Source organism: Emys orbicularis, chromosome 18 (assembly GCF_028017835.1).
Source record: "Emys orbicularis isolate rEmyOrb1 chromosome 18, rEmyOrb1.hap1, whole genome shotgun sequence".
Taxonomy (NCBI): domain Eukaryota; kingdom Metazoa; phylum Chordata; order Testudines; family Emydidae; genus Emys; species Emys orbicularis.
Window position 1 is genome coordinate 23,705,142 of NC_088700.1, and position 18,159 is coordinate 23,723,300.

At 48.2% G+C, this 18,159-nt stretch overlaps 1 protein-coding gene across 3 annotated transcripts; it reads left to right on the forward strand.

The window, feature by feature from the left end:
• The first annotated feature begins 8 nt into the window (after positions 1-8).
• Positions 9-7,690, forward strand: POLE3 (DNA polymerase epsilon 3, accessory subunit). Of its 3 annotated transcripts, none has more exons than XM_065418664.1 (5): positions 9-51; positions 957-1,038; positions 3,929-4,014; positions 5,389-5,507; positions 6,017-7,690. In XM_065418664.1, exons 2-5 carry the CDS (start codon positions 973-975, stop codon positions 6,175-6,177), a joined length of 432 nt encoding a protein of 143 aa, XP_065274736.1. In that variant the 5' UTR covers positions 9-51; positions 957-972; the 3' UTR covers positions 6,178-7,690. The 3 variants fall into 3 exon arrangements, with proteins under 3 accessions (XP_065274736.1, XP_065274737.1, XP_065274735.1); XM_065418665.1 differs by having other exon boundaries at positions 47-129; XM_065418663.1 differs by lacking the exon at positions 9-51 and having other exon boundaries at positions 937-1,038.
• Positions 7,691-18,159: the final 10,469 nt, after the last annotated feature.

Genomic DNA, 18,159 nt, shown 5'->3' on the forward strand with positions numbered 1-18,159 from the left:
GGGAAGGGGGAAGTCTGTCGCCCGCGCACTGCATGCTGGGAGGGGTCAGAGGTGAGAGGTCAAGGGCTGGGCGCGCGGTTCGGTTCGTGGGGCCTTTTGTCTGCACGCGGCCGGCGGCTGCCCTGCCCCGTGAGTGCGGGGCGCGAGGGAGCGGGCACCGTCGGACCCCCCCCCGGGCCGCCGCCAGTCCGCTCCCAGAGCGAGCCCCCGCCGTACGGCCGCCCGTCCCCGGCGGTGTAGTGCGGCCCCGCGGGCGGGGCTGGGCTGTGACTCCCACTGACCCCCCACCCCCCGGGGGTCCGTTAATAGGCTGGTGGCGGGTAAGGCTCGCGCTGCCCCAGTGCCCAACGGCGGCTGGGCTGGGCGCAGCTCCCCTAGGGCCGGAGGGAAACTCGCAACATATTTCCCTGTAACGCCCGCCCGAAAGAGCAGCTGTGCTGTGAGACGGGCTGTTACTGGCTCTGGCGCGCTGAGGTTCCAGGTCTGCCCAGCTGACAAGTCAGCAGGCGGCTTGGCTGACCGCCAGCCCTGCAGACTCCCTCTGGGGTCTGAGAACCAAGCCGGGCTCTTTCCTGCCTTTTCATCTTCCCCAGGCATCCAGATCCTGCAGCTCCTGCGCTTGCTGACAGCTGAGTAGCCCCACTGTGGTGGCGGGTTTTGCTCAGGTTAAGTGATTGAAATTGATTTAATATCTCTGTTGACTATGCACAGGCAGTTAAGAAAAAGAAATCCAGGGAGTCAATGTTCTCTTGGTTCTGCAGAGATAACAGGAATAAAGAGCGGTACAGACATTTTCTCATTCGTAGGCAGATGCCAGCCTAAATACAGGGGCAGAGCTGCTGAGTACACTTTACATAGCAGAACTACTTCTAACTACTGTAATAGTGAGACAAGAGTTGTTTTATAAGCAGAGCTGCTCAGCAGAAAAACGATCTGATGACTAGTTCTCATTTCAGTTCTAGGTGTTCAAAGATGGCGGAAAGACCAGAGGACTTGAACTTGCCCAATGCTGTCATCACGCGGATAATTAAAGAAGCAGTGAGTATTATCAGAGATCTAGAAGTGTGCAAGAAGATTGAAGTGAAGACTGAAAACCATAAAGAAGTAAAATGTGCCTGTTCTACAGAAACTGGGCCCTATGCTGTGTAATTTTTTAATCTCCTTTTGTGTTGCAGATGATAGAACAGTTTAACAGGAAAGTTGTCAACTTGAATTTCTTATCATTTACTAATAAAAGCCCTGACAATTCTTGTGGGTTTACGGTCACCTTTTTTTTAGCGTTTTTTCTGCCCCTTGTTGGTTTGAGAGAGACCTACTCAAACAGGGAAATCTGACTATTCATGGTAAAATGAAATTCTTTATGCTTAGTGCTGTCAAATGCTCAAGGTAGATTGGGAAAAATAGAGAAATACTTTTCTGTAATCTTTCTTGTATATATTATTTTTTAGAGTAGTAGGTAAAACATTTTCAGGTGGAAATTTTTTTTTTTTTTTTTTTTTTTTTTTTTTTTTTAAGTTGTAGCTTTATAAGGAGCTCAACATAGCAAATTCTGGGTTGTTTTCAACTATCCCAAGTGCAAAATCTTGCATTTCGTTTTCAGCTTTAGCTGGTGTGAGAGATATGTCATTTGCTGGGTGCAGTGGTTCTACTTGTTTAAATAATCTGCCATAAAATATTTTTGTATTTAAATTAAAGATATGTGTTCTATTTAATGCCAAGCAAACTTTATCTGAGCTGGCAAAAGAACAAGTTGACTACCTATTGAGATGGAAGAGAGACTGTTTTCTGACAGATAAACTGTACTGGATAAAAGGATTTTTTCCTACTTATCCCCCATGCTGCTTTCCTCCCCCCTTTCCCCAGGATCTAATATTTCATCCATTGCCACATTTACCATGAACCTGAAATAATTCAGAGTGCTGGAAAACATTTCGATTCTGCACAGCCACATACTATGGTAATGGGAAATCATAGAAAACCCTAAGATAGATAGTTGTAAATTTCTTATAATTTACAGAGCACTGACAATATTGTATATGCTTGAACCAGCTCCCAAAATAAGAGCAGAGTAAAGAAGGAAAACAGCTACTAGATCAAGTCCAGTTCCTTGCCAGCAAATGAGATACAATATGTCTCAGTCATTAAATTGATGCTAGGCATGATCTTATCCAAAAGACCAAGAAGGATCAATGGATGGATGCTGCACGTTATGAGAATATCCTTCTATGTTAGGAATTTGGAAACAATTAAATGGACTAAGATTGAGGCAGAGGCCAAGTCCACTGCTACTACAAAAGTTACTTTCCCTCTGTCTTCTGGCTATGTTCCTGATCTGGCTAAGCCCGTTCACAGTTAACCATCTTCTTGTTGTACTTAGATGTTTGATGTATCTGGAATATTATTTATTATTATTATTTGTATTATTGTGGTACCTCGGAGCCCAAGTCATGGGCCAGGATCCCATTGTGCTAGTTGCTGTTCAAACACAGAACAAAAAGAAGGTCCTTGTCCCAAAGAGCTCACAACCTGAGACAAGAGGTGGATATAGGCAGATGGAGAAGTACAAGGAAACAATAGGATAATATTGGGCATCGTGACAAGTTCACTCTTTGTTAGGGTTTTTGTAGGCAACCTGGCAAAGGAGAGTTTTGAGGAGGGGTTTGAAGGAGGATAATGAGGTGGCTTTGCAGATACTTAGCGGGGACCTCCTCCCAGGCATGAGGGGCAGCGGGGAGAAAGCACCAAAGGGGCTCATTTGAAAATTTAACAAGTGCATGATGGAGGCTGGTATCGTGGGCCCATCAGAGGTGAGAGTCAACATCTCAGTAGTGACTAAGAAATGATAGGTAGGGTCGGAATTGTTAAGGGCCTTGAAAGTGAATATAAGTATCTTATGATTGAAACACTAGAGAAGGAGGAGCCAGTGGAGGGATACAAAGAGATGGGTGACATAGTCAGAGCAATGGGTTAGGACAATTATCTATGCAGCAGCATTCTTCTAGCCTTATGTCATAGATCTGTGCTGTGCTCCAGCTTTTAAACAGGCTCTTGAAGGAACCCCTTTAATGTGTCAGACTCCAAGGGGTCTCGCTCGTCCTTCAGGGTAAGCCATGCAGCTTCACCACCTCCTAGACTGCGTGTCTGCTCCAGCACCCCTGCTTCACACTGTGAGCTCTGCCCAGCGAGTCCAGCTGACATAGACTCCTGGTTAGAGACTTGTACACTCTTCAGGGACTAATGCACCTCACCAGTATTTGCATTAACACCCAGGTAGCATTTTCAAAACAGATTAAAAGGTTAAAGCATAGTCCATTCTGGTCAAACCAGAGCAATTCACCAGCCAAGGTGTAGTGAACTCCATTTCAGGATCTATCTCCCTTTGACTCCTTAGTGAGACCCAGGAGAGAGCAGCCAGCCTCTTCCAGAACCAGAAGTCCACCCTTATCCTCTGCTGGTCATGTGTCAGTCCTTTGTTCTATAGCTGGGGTCTCTGCTCAGCTTCCCTGCTGAGAGGTGCAGGGGAAACCTCTTTCTCTTTGTTGCTGTTTCCTAGGTGTCATTGTTTTGGTCACTGGGGCTTTTCCATCGTCTCTTTGGGATTCTGCATTGATACGGCGTCGCCTTCAGCAGGGTCCAGACAATTCCTGTCACCCTATTCACTGTAGCCCAAACAAGAAGGTGACCCCCACATCTGATCTTCTGCACTGCCCCAGACTTAATACTTTTCCTTCCACTGGGTAACAGGGCAAAGTGCAGAGGGAAACCGAGGCACACATTAGGATTCATTAAAATACTATAGAAAATTCATTTTCTCACATTTATTGTTGACTGAACTGATGGCTTTCAGTCCTTTCAGACAGGACTTGATAGCCTCCAGATCTATATGATTTGAATTTCGTCTGATAAAATGACATTTCTTTTTTCCCAGCTTCCTGATGGAGTAAACATTTCCAAAGAAGCTCGGAGTGCAATATCTCGAGCTGCAAGTGTGTTTGTGTTGTATGCAACATCATGGTAAGCATCACTGGTGACCTGATCCAATGGACCATCTGATCTGCAGCTAGCCTTTTTGATGGCTCTCTTGGAGAGGAATTTTGCAGTAGCTGTAATGAAAGGCATGTTTATCATTCATGTACATGAGGCATTATAAAGTTTCATCTGGTTTTAGTTTGTAATGTGACCTTTGTGTAACATAATCTTATGTTCAAAATTAGTTTCTTGATTAAGTAGCATGCTGCCATGCTAACTTTCAAAGAGGGGCTAGTGATAAATCAACAGGGCAAATGCTTTGCTTCTGTGTCAGTGGCCAGTATTTGCTGCTTCATAATGCCCTCAGTTACTTGCCCAATATATACATCCTGGGGGCCTACAGAGGTGGTGGTGGATTACTTCCTGTCGCCTTCAGTGATCACCTTGTGTCCTGAACCGTCACATTTCATTTACCTTTATCACTGCGCTTTATCATTTTTCAGAAAACCCTGATCATAAAATTATAGAGCCTTTTTATAGCAAACATTAATTTACATAAGGGCTCCTTGTTCTTGGGGTATGTGAGCCCATTGTAGCCTTACGACTTCCCTTCTGAGTGTTAACCTAAGTAGTGTAGGAACTAACTAGGCATGTTTCATACTGTATGTTAAATTACTCATTCAGGTTTAAAGGGTTTAGCTTCCTCCTGCACCTAAATTCTCTGTTTAAATCTATAGCAGGAGAAATTCAAACATCTTTAAATGTAATAATAAAATTAAAAGGTATACCATCAACTTGAATACTAGTCAACTTTTAAAAAATGAATTCAACTACACTTGTAGTAACTACATATTTGTTACAGTGTCCTTGAATCGCCCTGCCACTTTTAATAGTTTTACAACCAGATTTAAATATGTATTTTCTTTCTTGTTACATGTGTGAAAAACCCACATAAATGGAAAACTCCCTGACTATACAGGGAAACAATGAAACTGACTATATACACATAAATGCACAATGTAAACAAAGGTGTTTTTTTCTTTATTCTGTTATAGTTAGATTCTTGGTCAGTCATCCTAGGTATTTCTTATAATAGTGATTAAACATTTCTGAGGGCTGTGATTGTTTTTTAAGAATCAGAGGGGTAGCCGTGTTAGTCTGGATCTGTAAAAGCAGCAAAGAGTCTTGTGGCACCTTATAGACTAACAGACGTATTGGAGCATGAGCTTTCGTGGGTGAATACCCATCCGACGAAGTGGGTATTCACCCAAGAAAGCTCATGCTCCAATACTTCTGTTAGTCTATAAGGTGCCACAAGACTCTTTGCTGATTGTTTTTTAAGTTGGCTCTCTCCCTTTAAACAGACAGTAGTTGGGGTTGGTTTGCTCTTTGATATTTAATTCTTCTTCCTCTCTTTAGTGCAAATAACTTTGCAGTGAAAGGGAAGAGGAAAACACTGAATGCTGGCGATGTCCTCTCAGCCATGGAGGAAATGGAGTTCCAGAGATTCATAGCCCCTTTAAAGGAATCCCTGGAAGGTAACGTGTTCTCTAACTGTACAATAAATTAGTCCTAATGACACTGAGTCCTATTTACACAGAAGTTTGGACATCCAACTCTTATGTTCCCTGAATCATCTTTTTTTTTTTTTTTTTTTAAGCCAGACATTGCAATTTTTATGGGGACATATGAACATGTAGTTTAATAGAACTGATATGATGTAATTTCACAAAGGTGACTCATTTAATCTATCTCCCCCATCACTTCTGTGTAGAGGAAGTCTTGTGTTCTGCGTAATGCACATGAGCTCCTGTATCCTTCTCGCCATCTTTCTGCTGAACAGCACTTAACATAACTTCCTGTGGAGTCTATCACCACAACTCAAATAACAGGTTGGGTATCTGCTATCAAGAGGGTCAGTGCTCCATTTGTTGTAAGCCTGGAGAGCAAGGGGAGACCCTGGGTCACAGGAACGGTTGTCTAGATTGTCCCTACAATGGATACAATGACATACGTGTATCTAATTGTAGTTCTCTTGTTCTGTTAGTTTACAGGCGTGAGCAAAAAGGCAAGAAAGAAGCAAGGAAAGACAAAGATAAGAAGGCAGACTCTGAAGAACAAGACAAGAGCAGGGAGGAGGAGAATGATGATGATGATGAACGGATGGAGGAGGAGGAACAAAATGATGATGAAGAAGTGGATAACTGAGCTTCCTGGAGAGACAGACATGCACATGGGCCTGGGCTCTCTTCCTAGGGATATAAATACTGTAAATCAACCTTCTTGTGTCCTCTTGTTTTCCAGTTTCCAGCAAAGCTTCATGTTGTTCCTCTGGGCCCCATCCCTCCTGGCTTTAATTCTCAGATGTAGGCGGGCACCCTGAGGAGACTGACACAGCTTCTGGAGTGGAAAGGCCACGTCTTCCCCATTGCATGGGGCACTTGGCACACTGTCTCCAGATTCTGAAAAGCCATTGATTGATATAAATGACTGGTCTTTAATACTGGATTTGTTCTGCAATGCAAAATGGAATTTCAGAGATTCCAACAGAGAAAGCTGTGCAGGAGAATCTGCAGAAAAGTGTTGAATAAGTTTGTTTTTGCTAACTAGGTCTGAGTTTGAATTTAATAGGCTTTAGGCCTGCTGCAGTTAGGGTGTATGTAATATGTTAGAGAGGTGCCCTAATGGTTTAGAATGCTGCGCAGATGAGGGTTTTGTATAAGGTGGGGATTGAGGTTGTCTTAGCTGGATCCTTTCATTCTGATTGTGCCTTCTCTTTCGAAAGTGAGCTGATCCTTGTCTACTGGGACTGTCAGTCTCCACAGGACTGACTCTTCTGCCCAGGATCAGTCAAATTCAAAGGACTGTACTGTGCTTCTGTAACATAACTTAATACCATAAGTGCTTATTTTTGTTTTTAAAAAATACTGAGAGCCTGACAGGGTTTTTATAAAAATACCTGAAAGAAAAGTAACTGCTAAGAAAGCTTAACTGTGTCCCAAGTGTGATGCTGGGGGAAGGTTTGGATTGAGTTTCTGGCAAACTATTTCCCAAAGTAATGTGGATCGGGCCCATGGAAGTTTAAAGGAAGCGTCATCCCAATCTAATTGTTTTTCCTACTTGTAGTAGTTTTGGTCTTTCTGTACTTGAGGTCTTGCTCCTGAACACCTTCCCCTTTTACATTTGGAGAAGGTACTTCCTGTGAGGAGCTCATCCTTTAATAATAACCCAGTTCTGTGTAGTCTTTAAAGAAAAACTTAACTCTTATTTTACCTAAACTAAAATCTGACAAAGGAAAGTTGGAAAAATTTGAAATAAGTTAAAAATTGTTAAAAATTCACCAGTTCTGTTAATATACCAGTTAAAACATGAGTGAGTGCTTGTATGAAACAGTACAACTTTGTTTTTCACTTCTGCTGGAGCAACACACACACAGCAAACATTGCAGGAGTTATGCTGCTCTCACATTGCTACAGCTGTGATAACTCCTACATGCAGATCCCAGATGGAGGAAGTCACTATCTGACAATCAGCAAAGATCTGTTCTTCAGCTGCTGCAGGACTCCACATTTAAAACAACTGAAGTTGTGACTGTCTCTGTAAAGGTGTTCAGTTATACAAGGAGATCATCCTCGCAGCTCTGTTTTTCTCTTGTAATACATACGTGAGCTCCATCTCCTCTTGGGAAGGAACAGTATTTTATTTAAATAAAAGCCAAGTTCTCTATGGAAATGGGTCTGGTGCTTACTTCCTCCAGACAGTAATAATAGAAGCTATTTTCAGTTACACAACCACAAACTGCCCATGTAGCCAAAGACAGGTGCCAGCCTCACATAAAATTGCTGAAGGAGTAGATGATAAGAAGAGTGGTTTTAACTGGGCACGTCATCAGACTTCTGCTGTGAGCGAGTCATGGGGGCTTGGATCCATAAAGGGACTTGGCGTGTTGCAAGGAGTAAATCAGGAGGAAGAAGACTCCATATAACTTGTAGCCAGGGAACTCCCGCAGGATGTAGGAGACCCCAGTTCAATTCCCCTCTCTGCCTGATGCAAAGGGATTTGAACAAGGATCACCTACTTCTCAGGTGAGCGCTCTAGACTATAGAGTGACTCTGGTTTTGGCCCAATTGATTGTTAAAGTGGAATAGCTTCAACAAGAGCGAGTGAGACCCTCATCAGAATATCCCATAGTCCAGTGGATAGGACACTCATTTGAGAGGCCTTTCATCTTACTGAGCTTGTGCAGAAAATCTAGTCCATGTTTCTCAACCTTTTTGAGACCAGAGACTGGCTTGTTGCCTTCCTAAACTGTCAGGGCGCTGCTCCACGGACAGGTCGTTGAGAAACACTGTCCTAGACCTTTCACAGTTTGGATTCAGTCAAACCATGGAACTAAAGCAAGGAAGTGAAGGGATGTTAGGTAGAGGGTGGCCCTACAGTCTTCATTCACCTGGCTGCATCTCTGTCACCAGACTGCTTTGCTCACTGAGTCCCCTATTAAGGCTGAGGTGGTGCTTGCTGGAAGAAGGTGAGGTTTCAAAGAGCTAGTAGCTACAATGTGGTTTACACCAGTCCAAGACACCTGCTCACAATGTAACCAGTCAGCCTGCTGGCCAGAAGTACTACAACACTCTGCTGTTGCTGAGAGCCCTTGTATCCACATCTGCAACAGATTAATTCTCTCTCTGGTTGGGGTGCAGTCTTCTGGCCAACATTCTAGGTGCTGACCTAGCCTCGATAGCAGACAAGCTGCTGCCTCCCAGATGGATTACAGCAGTTCAGTTTTGTGGGCTTGAAAGTATGAACTGGCTGGTACAACAGGTGTCAGTGTCTCTTCAGCAACACAGTGTATTAGGAGTACATCATCCTTGTCCTTTGCTTGCTATGCTGGCTTCCCATAGAATACTGCATCACGTTCAAGGTCTTGGTCCTTATTTTCAAAACATTTAATGATCTGGTTGTAGGATACCTAAAGAGATTGTGTCATTCTCTGGGCCTATGAGTGCTCTCACCAACTCTGCTCCATTGGCACAATGCTACCACTAGGGTGAAACTTGTCTTTGCAGGAGATGGGGCCTTCTTGGAGGCTCATCCAGGACTGTTACTTGCTCCAGCAAGAGTCGAGATCTGTGCAGAACCTTTCCAGTCCAAGTGCAGATGCTATTTCTGAGACTTCCTCATAGGGAACCCGCTGGAGAGTGTCTAGCAGGAATCCACTCTGGGGGCGACCAAGGGGTGGATCATGGCAGCGAGGGCTGAGAGAAAGGTTGCAACCTACTTCCCAGCTGCAGAAGAGCTACAGCTGCTGCTGTCTGGGAATCCTGAAGCAGCCAAGGGTCCAACAGAACCCCTCAATGGGGAACAAAGGGGGCACAAACTCCCTCAGTGGGGGAGCAGATACCCAGGCCACCACCAGCTCCGCTTCAGCTTTGGTGTCCTTGAATTCACTTCCTTGCTTCGGCATGGGAGCCTAGACAGTTGTTAGGCTGTTTCTTTAGTAAGACCAGTAGGGAAAGGACTATCCCTCTGCTTATTCATGGTGTTCCTGGACTTGTCAGCAGATGGTGCTCATCCCCCTGAAATCAGGCAGTTCACTGCTCCGGGGACTGTACTGCAGTATTGCAACCAGGAGCTGGATTTTCCCATGTGCGTGTTGGAGAGTTTCTGCCTTTCCACCAATCCTGACTAAAATGTAGATCTACTGTGTATGGATCATCAGCCTTCCTAGCTGGTCTTCATTTCACTGCTTGATTTTCTATACCAAAGTAGAAAGAATTCTTGTTTGGTTTGTGCATTGCCTAAGCAGCCTTCCTCCTGCTCCTCCATGTCCTTCCTCAGCCGCCTGGTGTGGGGAGCCATTCAACTGTTTAACCAAACTTCTCTCCTCAGATTGCTGGGAGCTCCAGGCTGATATTGATCAGTTGCTTTGGGTTGCTGTTAATTTGCACCCATGTAATTTAAGTTCCAAGCACATCACTAACAGCTAGCCTTGACTACAGCTGGCCTCTGCCCCTCCACAGAAAGAGGCGCTCTCCAGCCAGAGAATGGGCATCCATGGCACATTTGTTTCTGGTGATGCATTGGGCTCTGTTACTTTGTTATTTCTCATGCAGTTAACTCAGTTCATTTAAACACGGGAAGCATCACAGAACAAAAAGGGGGTGAGGAGGCAAAGAATGAACTAGTTAAAATGAATGGGCCAAATTCATCCCTTGTGTAAAACTCCATTGACCTGGTGGAGTTCTAACAAGGATGGTGTTGGCTCAGTCTCCCTTTGCGGAATCAATGGGTGTCTGTCTCAGGAGTCGCTACGTAACACTTCTCTGACGCCCACCCTGGCAAGTTCCTGAATATTTAGAAGTTGAAGTTGTGCAGGAACCCTGATCTGGCTTGGCCACTGCAGAGAGTGTTACCATGCAGAGATCTGGGACAGGAACATGATCAAACTAGCATCCCCTGATCCTAGGGGGTGGATTGAGAAATGGCAACAGGGAACCCTTGCAAGGCAGGTTATCTGACAGTGTGTGCTGGGAGCTGGTGTGATGTGTGGCTGGCTGGCTATGGCAGTGGCAAAAGTTGCTTTCATCTCCAAAGCGAGATGAATCAGAAAGCTAACGATCAAGTGGGAGTCTCTTGCTTTACGACCCATCATGTTCTGACTGACCTACCTTGTCTGTAGTGTTTGGAAGGCCTATCCTTCCCTTCCCTTCCCAGGCCTGAGCACTCTGGCCGAGTCTGTGTTACCTCACACTTACTGTTTCCTCACCCTCAAGGGACTCTGAGTTCATGGCTGCATTTGGGGCTGGCCCAGTACAGTCACAGGTAGGGTGACCAGATTGGAACAGTAAAATATCAGGACATGTGGAGGGGGGGTGATTTACCGTCCCCCCCACCCCACTGAAACCAGGAGCGGAGCTGTGAAGCGCCCCTCCCCTGGCGGCGTCCTCCCCCCGGCAGAAGCTGGGAATGGAGCTGTGGGACTGAAGTGGGGCTTGGGGTTCCTCACGGCTCTGCTCCCAGTTTCAGTGGGGGGGAGGGCAGGCGTCAGGGCTCGGGGCTTTAGCTATGGGGAGGGGAAAAAACAGTGCTCCCCTCGTAGTAAAGCCCCAGTGCCCCCCACAGGGCTGAAGCCAGAAACAGAGCTACAGGGCTTCTGAAGCCCCAAGCCCTGGCGCAGCCAATGAGGCTGAAACTGGGAGCAGATCTATGGGGCTGAAGCCTTGAGCCTCAGCGCTCACCTCAGATCTAAAACCCTGAGCTCTGGTGCTCCCGAGGGTCAGAAGCCCAGAGCCCTGACCCCCTCCCCGTGGCTGCAGCCCTAATCCCCCCTACCCCCCACAGTAGCTGAAGTCCATAACATCTTGTTTGGATTTGTGGACATTTTGGAGTTATGGACAATCTCCATTCCAGAAGTGTCCATAACTCTGACGTTCTACTGTACCAAGTTTTAAATTTTACCTGGATATCAGGAAAAATGGCGTCCCGATCTTACATCGATCGGGACGCAGGACAAAGGGTTAAATATCGGGACATCTGGTCACCCTAGTCGCAGGCTTAGTAGCTGAGTATAATCATCCTTGCAGCATTCCAGAGTGGTAATCAGTTACAACCCGTTAAAGAGAGACTGAGAGAAGCTAACTTTCTTTGAAGTCTTCCTTCCCTCCCCAAAGGAGGCTCTTATAAAAAGCCCCCGCCAATGGGAGCTGTAGAGCCGGTGCTCAGGGCAGCACCTGCGGGCGGGGGGCAGCGCACGGAGCCCCTGTGGCCGCCCCTCCGCCTAGGAGCCGGAGGGACATGCCAGCCACTTCCCGGGAGTCAGGCCCGGAGCCTGCCTTCCCTGCTGACGCTGTAGCCAACTGGACTTTTAGTGGCCTGGTCAGCTGTGCTGACCAGAGCCGCCAGGGTCCCTTTTCACCCAAGCGTTCTGGTCGAAAACCGGATGCCTGGCAACCTTATGTTTGACGGATCTTCAACTTGCTTCTTTGATCCAAACACGTTCTGTGCTGGAGTTCCCTACGATGGACAGGTAAATACTGACTCCTCCCTTGCACTCGTTTCCCATTCCTGCTGAGAGCAGAATTTGAGGAGAAAAAAGACTATAAATACATTGATGTGTGGAAGGCAGCAATCTCTCCAGCTGCGTTTCTACAGTACTTCGCACAGTGGGGCCCAGATTGTGAGTGGGGCTTTTAGCCGTTGCCACAATCCCCATGAAATTCTCCAGCTCTTGACTTTACTAACTCATTAAATGGTCTCTGGGTCTCTAACCGTTAACACACTGAGCACGTGGAGAAAGTTTGCGTTTAATACAAACGGAGGGGCTGAAGGGTGTAAATGTGAAGAGGAGACTTATTCCGGCATGAGTAGATCTGAAAGGTGAGGGTTACACAGGGCAGGCTTCTAGCAGCAATAGAAGAGACCCTTGCCCTTCACTTACAGTGTATCCTGCAATCACTGACGGTGGAGAATACTGCATGCTAAGACAGCATGGTCTCACTCCAAGGCTTCCTTTAGCACAGAACTAAATCTACAATCCCCTTTTCACTGTCAATAGGTTATTGAAGTTTCATTTGCAGCTGCTAAGTGCATCATCACCAATTCTCTAGCTAGGCCTGAGACATAGCCCCATTTCTAGGCTGCTCAGTGCCAGCAGGGTGCCCATCTCTGCAATGCGGTGAGCAAAACTTGCTGTTGCTTACTACTGCAGCCACATGCATAGGGTGCCTCAGCCTCTGAAGTGGACACATGGGGGAAGGGATTAGGAGTCAGATCCTAATTGTGATCCTCGGCAGGTCGATAAAAACATAGTAGCCTGTGATGGATTTGAAGTTTCCTGTCAGGGCCGGCTCCAGGTTTTTTGCCGCCCCAAGCAAAAAAAAAAAAAAAGCCGGAGTGCTGCCCCTTGAAAAGTGCTGCCCCCAAAGGGCCGCCTCAAGCACATGCTTGGAATGCTGGTGCCTAGAGCCGGCCCAGCTTCCTGTAATCTATGAATACTATGTGCTGTGTTTGTTTGTCTGAATATTGAAAAGGTGTTTACTTTATTCATACTGGGTTAATTCAATAGCTGGTTGGTTGGGAAATGTATGCATGAAGATAGACAGTAGCCCAGGTACAATCTCCACAGCAACCACCCAGGACTATTCACTGGGAGAGTCTAACTCTGTCCCCCTCATGGGCTCCATAAACTGGCTTAAGGCAGACACAAGACTCGGCCTGTCCAATAAAGGGTCACACTCCCTAAACAGGGGAGACAGAGTTTGGAACTGAGATGAACCCAGACTGAAAGTGGGGTTCTTGGGGTTAAGATAGGCCTGCCTAAGCCTTCAGATGAGACTAGGGTGACCAGACAGCAAATGTGAACAATCGGGACAGGGGGTGGGAAGTAATAGGAGCCTATAAAAGAAAAAGACCCAAAAATCAGGACTGTCCCTAAAAAATCAGGACATCTGGTTGGGGCTGCTGAGTGATCATGGTTGGTGCATAGAGGCGGTACCCAAGACCCAGTCTGCATGGGGAAAATCACAAGATTCTGTCCCAGAGGGCTGAAGCCTTGAGGCCTAAGACCCGGAGGGGTGCACTCAGAGAGAGCCGGCAGAGGTGCAGCTAGCCCTCAACCATGACACAGTGGTGGTGTTGACGTCACCAGGCATCACCATCACCCTAGGTAACTCAGGAGGGTGGAAAATCACAAGTGTCAATGAAGCCTTCCTGCACTAGGCCTGAACCAAACTCCTTCCATGTTTAAACTCTAATCGACCTCAAAAGCCAGGTGCAAGTGGAATGTGTAAGCAGCCTGCTATCAGTGGTAACCCCCTTACCGGTAGCAAGCGGTAATAATGAGGCCTGCATGTTTCTGGCTGAAGGGAAAAAGGACAAGATAACGGTTTAAAGAAGTTACTAACAAGCTAGGCTTATAGCTGCCAAGAATGACTTAAGTGCTTAAATGTAATCGTTATTTGCTTAGTAATTGTTACCAGGGACGGGAGGGGTAGAGAGAGAGGAATGGGGGGGAGGAAGGGAGGGGTAGTGGGGGAAGGGGGGGGGGATGAGGCTTGACTGCAAAAGGTATAAAGGAAGAAAGTTTTTTCTGTTAGTGTGCTGGATTTGAGACGTGCCTGTCTCCTAGCACCGCTTTGAGATCTCAAATAAACTTTGTTTGCTTCTCCACCTGGTGTGTTTATTGGCGCGAAGCACACCGGGCCACGAACCTTCGCTGTTGCTTTGCCTCGGGCACCCTGTGCTGGCAACAGTGGGATGGTGACTGGTGAATTTCCAGTAAGTGACAATAGCAGTAAAAACACAAAAGCAAGAGAAAAAGACAGACAAACAAATTAATTTAAAAGCGTCAGGGTGGATGCCCTTGGTTGTGTGAATCTGAGGAAACCATCTTCCCTCTCAGTGGCAAGTCTTTGAACTCTCCCCTGCCCCCCTCTATTTTTGGTGATTCTGACGAAGTGGGACTGTTCTTAATGTTTCCTCTGAATACTGTGTGGGTGCCTCAGTTTCTGACCGACACTCTGTCGCCTAGCAACCAATGGCCAGGCCCTTCCCCCCTGCAAGGGGATGCTAAAGGTGTGGGAGGACAAAGAGGTCAGGTGACCTCCTGGCCCGGGAAAGGAACTCAGCAAAGAAGGAGGGGCTGGAGGGGGTTTCAGTTTGGAGCTGGCTGGGGACTAGGAGTGAGGGCAGACGGGGTGTCTGGCTCGCTGGGCCCCAGAATGGACCTGGCTGAGGGATCCAGTTCTCTGGACCTACAGGCTCTGTTTTAGACTGTGTTCCTGTCATCTAATAAACCTCTGTTTTACTGGCTGGCTGAGAGTCACATCTGACTGCGAAGTGGGGGTGCGTGCAGGACCCTCTGGCTTCCCCAGGACCCCGCCCGGGCGGACTCGCTGTGGGAAGTGCACGGAGGGGCATATGCTGAATGCTCCAAGGTTAGACCCAGGAGGTGAAGCCATGTGAGCTTCTTGCCCTGAAGACAGTCTGCTCCATGGGAGAGGAGGCTCCCCAAAGTCCTGACTGGCTTTGTGGGGAGCAGTTCCAGAGCATCGCCCAGGGACTCCGTGACAACTGGTGGCAGTGGTGGGATTTACTGCACCCCGTGAATGGAGCTTCTTGCAGTAAGTGACTGGGGAGCAGTAAAACAAAGGGGGGATAATGAGGACCAGGCGTGCTGAAGGCTCAGAGAGGGATGGTTTCAGGGGGCGATTAACCTCTGGGAGTGTGTGACCAGCGAGAAGGACTGTTGGAGTAACAGGGTCCCCCGAGGACTGCAGCGAGCAGTCTCAGGGGCGGAGGAGCCTGCCGCTCGACCCTGGGAGAGAGAAGGACTTTTGCTGTAACAGGGTTCCCCTGGGGATTGCAGCGAACGGTCCCGGGGCGGAGGAGTCTGCAGCTCAACCCTGGCAAAGAGGTGGTGACCACGAGAAGGGCTGGCACACTAGAGGTTCTTCCTGGAAACCATGGGGGAGCTGAGAGCACACGGGCCTCTGAGTCCAAAGCAACTTGGGAACAGTGGAGTGATGGCCTATCACCATCTCCTTAAGAAGGACATTGTAATCCTGTGCAAAAAGAGAGGGTTACGCATTGGGAAGTTCACCAAGGCCCAGTTAATCGTGCAGCTGGAGGACGAGGACCGCTCTAAGGAGCAGATTCCTGACCCAGATGGGGCTACAAGAGGATCTGGGAGCAGCTGGAGCAGTAGCCAGGCATCCCTGAGAGTCTGGTCCCCAACCGGACAGGGGTCTTCACGATCTGGTTCCCCATCGGGGGATCGGAGACAGATGGGACTGGAGCTGAGTCTGAGAGAGCGAGAGGACCGTGAGAGAGAGCAAGAGCCCGAGGAAAAGCTGCAGGAAAAGCAACAGCAGCATGGACTGGCGATGGTGGAGCGGAGAGGCATAGGGGACTCCCCAGGGGTGAGTGGGGATAGACCCCGGGCTGCCAGTTCCGCAGGGAGCCTCGACACTAAATTGCTGCCCGTGGTTAAGGAGGGGGGGATGTGGATGCCCACCGTACTGCCTTCAAGCAGGCTGGTGATTTGAACCAGGGGGACCCTGCGGAAAAGCCCCGGTATCTAGCTCCCTTGCTGGGTCCCAAGGCCATAGACGCTGTCAGCCAGATGGGTGGGGTGGTGAACAGGCTCCCACTCCTGTCCCCAGCCTATATGTCGGCTTGGAGTCTCCTGGGCTCAGGCCCCTCGGACCCCCAATGGGAGCGGAAGGTGGGGGTCAATGGCGGGACATGCCTGGGGTGGTGAGACCCTGGGACAGAGAGAACTGTTGTCAGGCCAAGGGTGGTGCAGCGGCAGATGCTGAGGGGCTGTGGGACCTGGGTGAAGGTCCCCGGGATGAAGCCCCTCACCCTGCCTATGGCCCGGATCCCTGTGCAGACCCAGGAGGGGTCGGGCTGGCTGGTCATTGGGGTTCTCCAGGATATCAGCTGTGAGGTCTGGTTGGGGGGTGACTGTGTCTCTTTGGGACAGGATCCAGTTCCCGCTCCTGTAACGGCCAAGGATTTGAATTTGAATCCAGGGAACCAATTGGCTAAGATGGAAATGGTCAGTGAAAATGCAAATGACCTGGCTGGCAGGGGGGAGGAGCTGCTGAGCTCAGGATACCTGCCTACCTGTAACCACAAAAATAACAGGAGTACTTGTGGCACCTTAGAGACTAACAAATTTATTAGAGCATAAGCTTTCGTGGGCTACAACCCACTTCTTCGGATGCATATAGAGTGAACCATATATTGAGGAGATATATATACACACACATACAGAGAGCATGAACAGGTGGGAGTTGTCTTACCAACTCTGAGAGGCCAATTAAGTAAGAGGAAAAAAACTTTTGAAGTGATAATCAAGATGGCTCAGTACAGACAGTTTGATAAGAAGCAAGTGTGAAAATACTTACAAGGGGAGATAGATTCAATGTTTGTAATGGCTCAGCCATTCCCAATCCCTATTTAGCCCTGAGTTGATTGTGTCTAGTTTGCATATCAATTCCAGCTCAGCAGTCTCTCGTTGGAGTCTGTTTTTGAAGTTTTTCTGTTTTAAGATAGCCACCCGCAGGTCTGTCAAAGAATGGCCAGACAGGTTAAAGTGTTCTCCCACTGGTTTTTGAGTATTATGATTCCTGATGTCAGATTTGTGTCCATTAATTCTTTTGCGTAGAGACTGTCCGGTTTGGCCAATGTACATGGCAGAGGGGCATTGCTGGCACATGATGGCATATATCACATTGGTAGATGTGCAGGTGAACGAGCCACAGATGGTATGGCTGATGTGATTAGGCCCTATGATGGTGTCACTTGAATAGATATGTGGACAGAGTTGGCATCGGGCTTTGTTACAAGGATAGGTTCCTGGGTCAGTGTTTTTGTTCAGTGATGTGTGGTTGCTGGTGAGTATTTGCTTTAGGTTGGGGGGTTGTCTGTAAGCGAGGACAGGTCTGTCTCCCAAGATCTGTGAGAGTAAAGGATCATCTTTCAGGATAGGTTGTAACCAGACCCCTGGGGCTGAGTGTGTCGGAGAACCCGCCCCCCTGCACACCTGAGAGGGGGCTCATGCTGGCTCTGATGCTATAACCAGAGCAGGGAGCTAGCTGCCTGGCTCCACTGGGACAGCAAGGGCAGCACGGAGCACAGTGGGAGCTGAGACCCCAGCTGAGTGGGGGGACACCCAGGCAGGGCAGGTCGGCTGCCAACCAGGCTTGCCTGGTCCAGACATGCTGCTGGGAAGTGATTACACAGCAGGGAGGGAGCTACCAGGGACAGGGCTCAGGGGGGCTGTGACCTCAGGCCCAGCCAGCGAGAGGGAACAGGTCCCACTCCCTTCCCCAGCAGCTGATTTCCAGACCGAGCTGCGGAAGGATCCCTCCTTGGACAAGCTGAGGGAACTTGCTGGCCACAGCGCTGCAAACCCTCGTGGGGAAGGCTGCAGGGACAGAGTCCTGTGGGAGAAGGGATTCCTGTACCGGGAATGGGCTCCCCAAGGGGAAGCAGAACTGTGGGGAATCGGGAGGCAGCTGGTGGTGCCCCAGGAATCCACAGGGTTCTTCCCTTTCAAGCTGCTGTATGGGAGGAAAGTGAGGGGACCCCTGGACCTGGAAGGGGAGGATTGGAAGGAGAAGGGGGAGGACCCCCTGGTGGATCTCTTCCCTGAGGTGGGAGCCAATCTCCCCATCAGGTGTT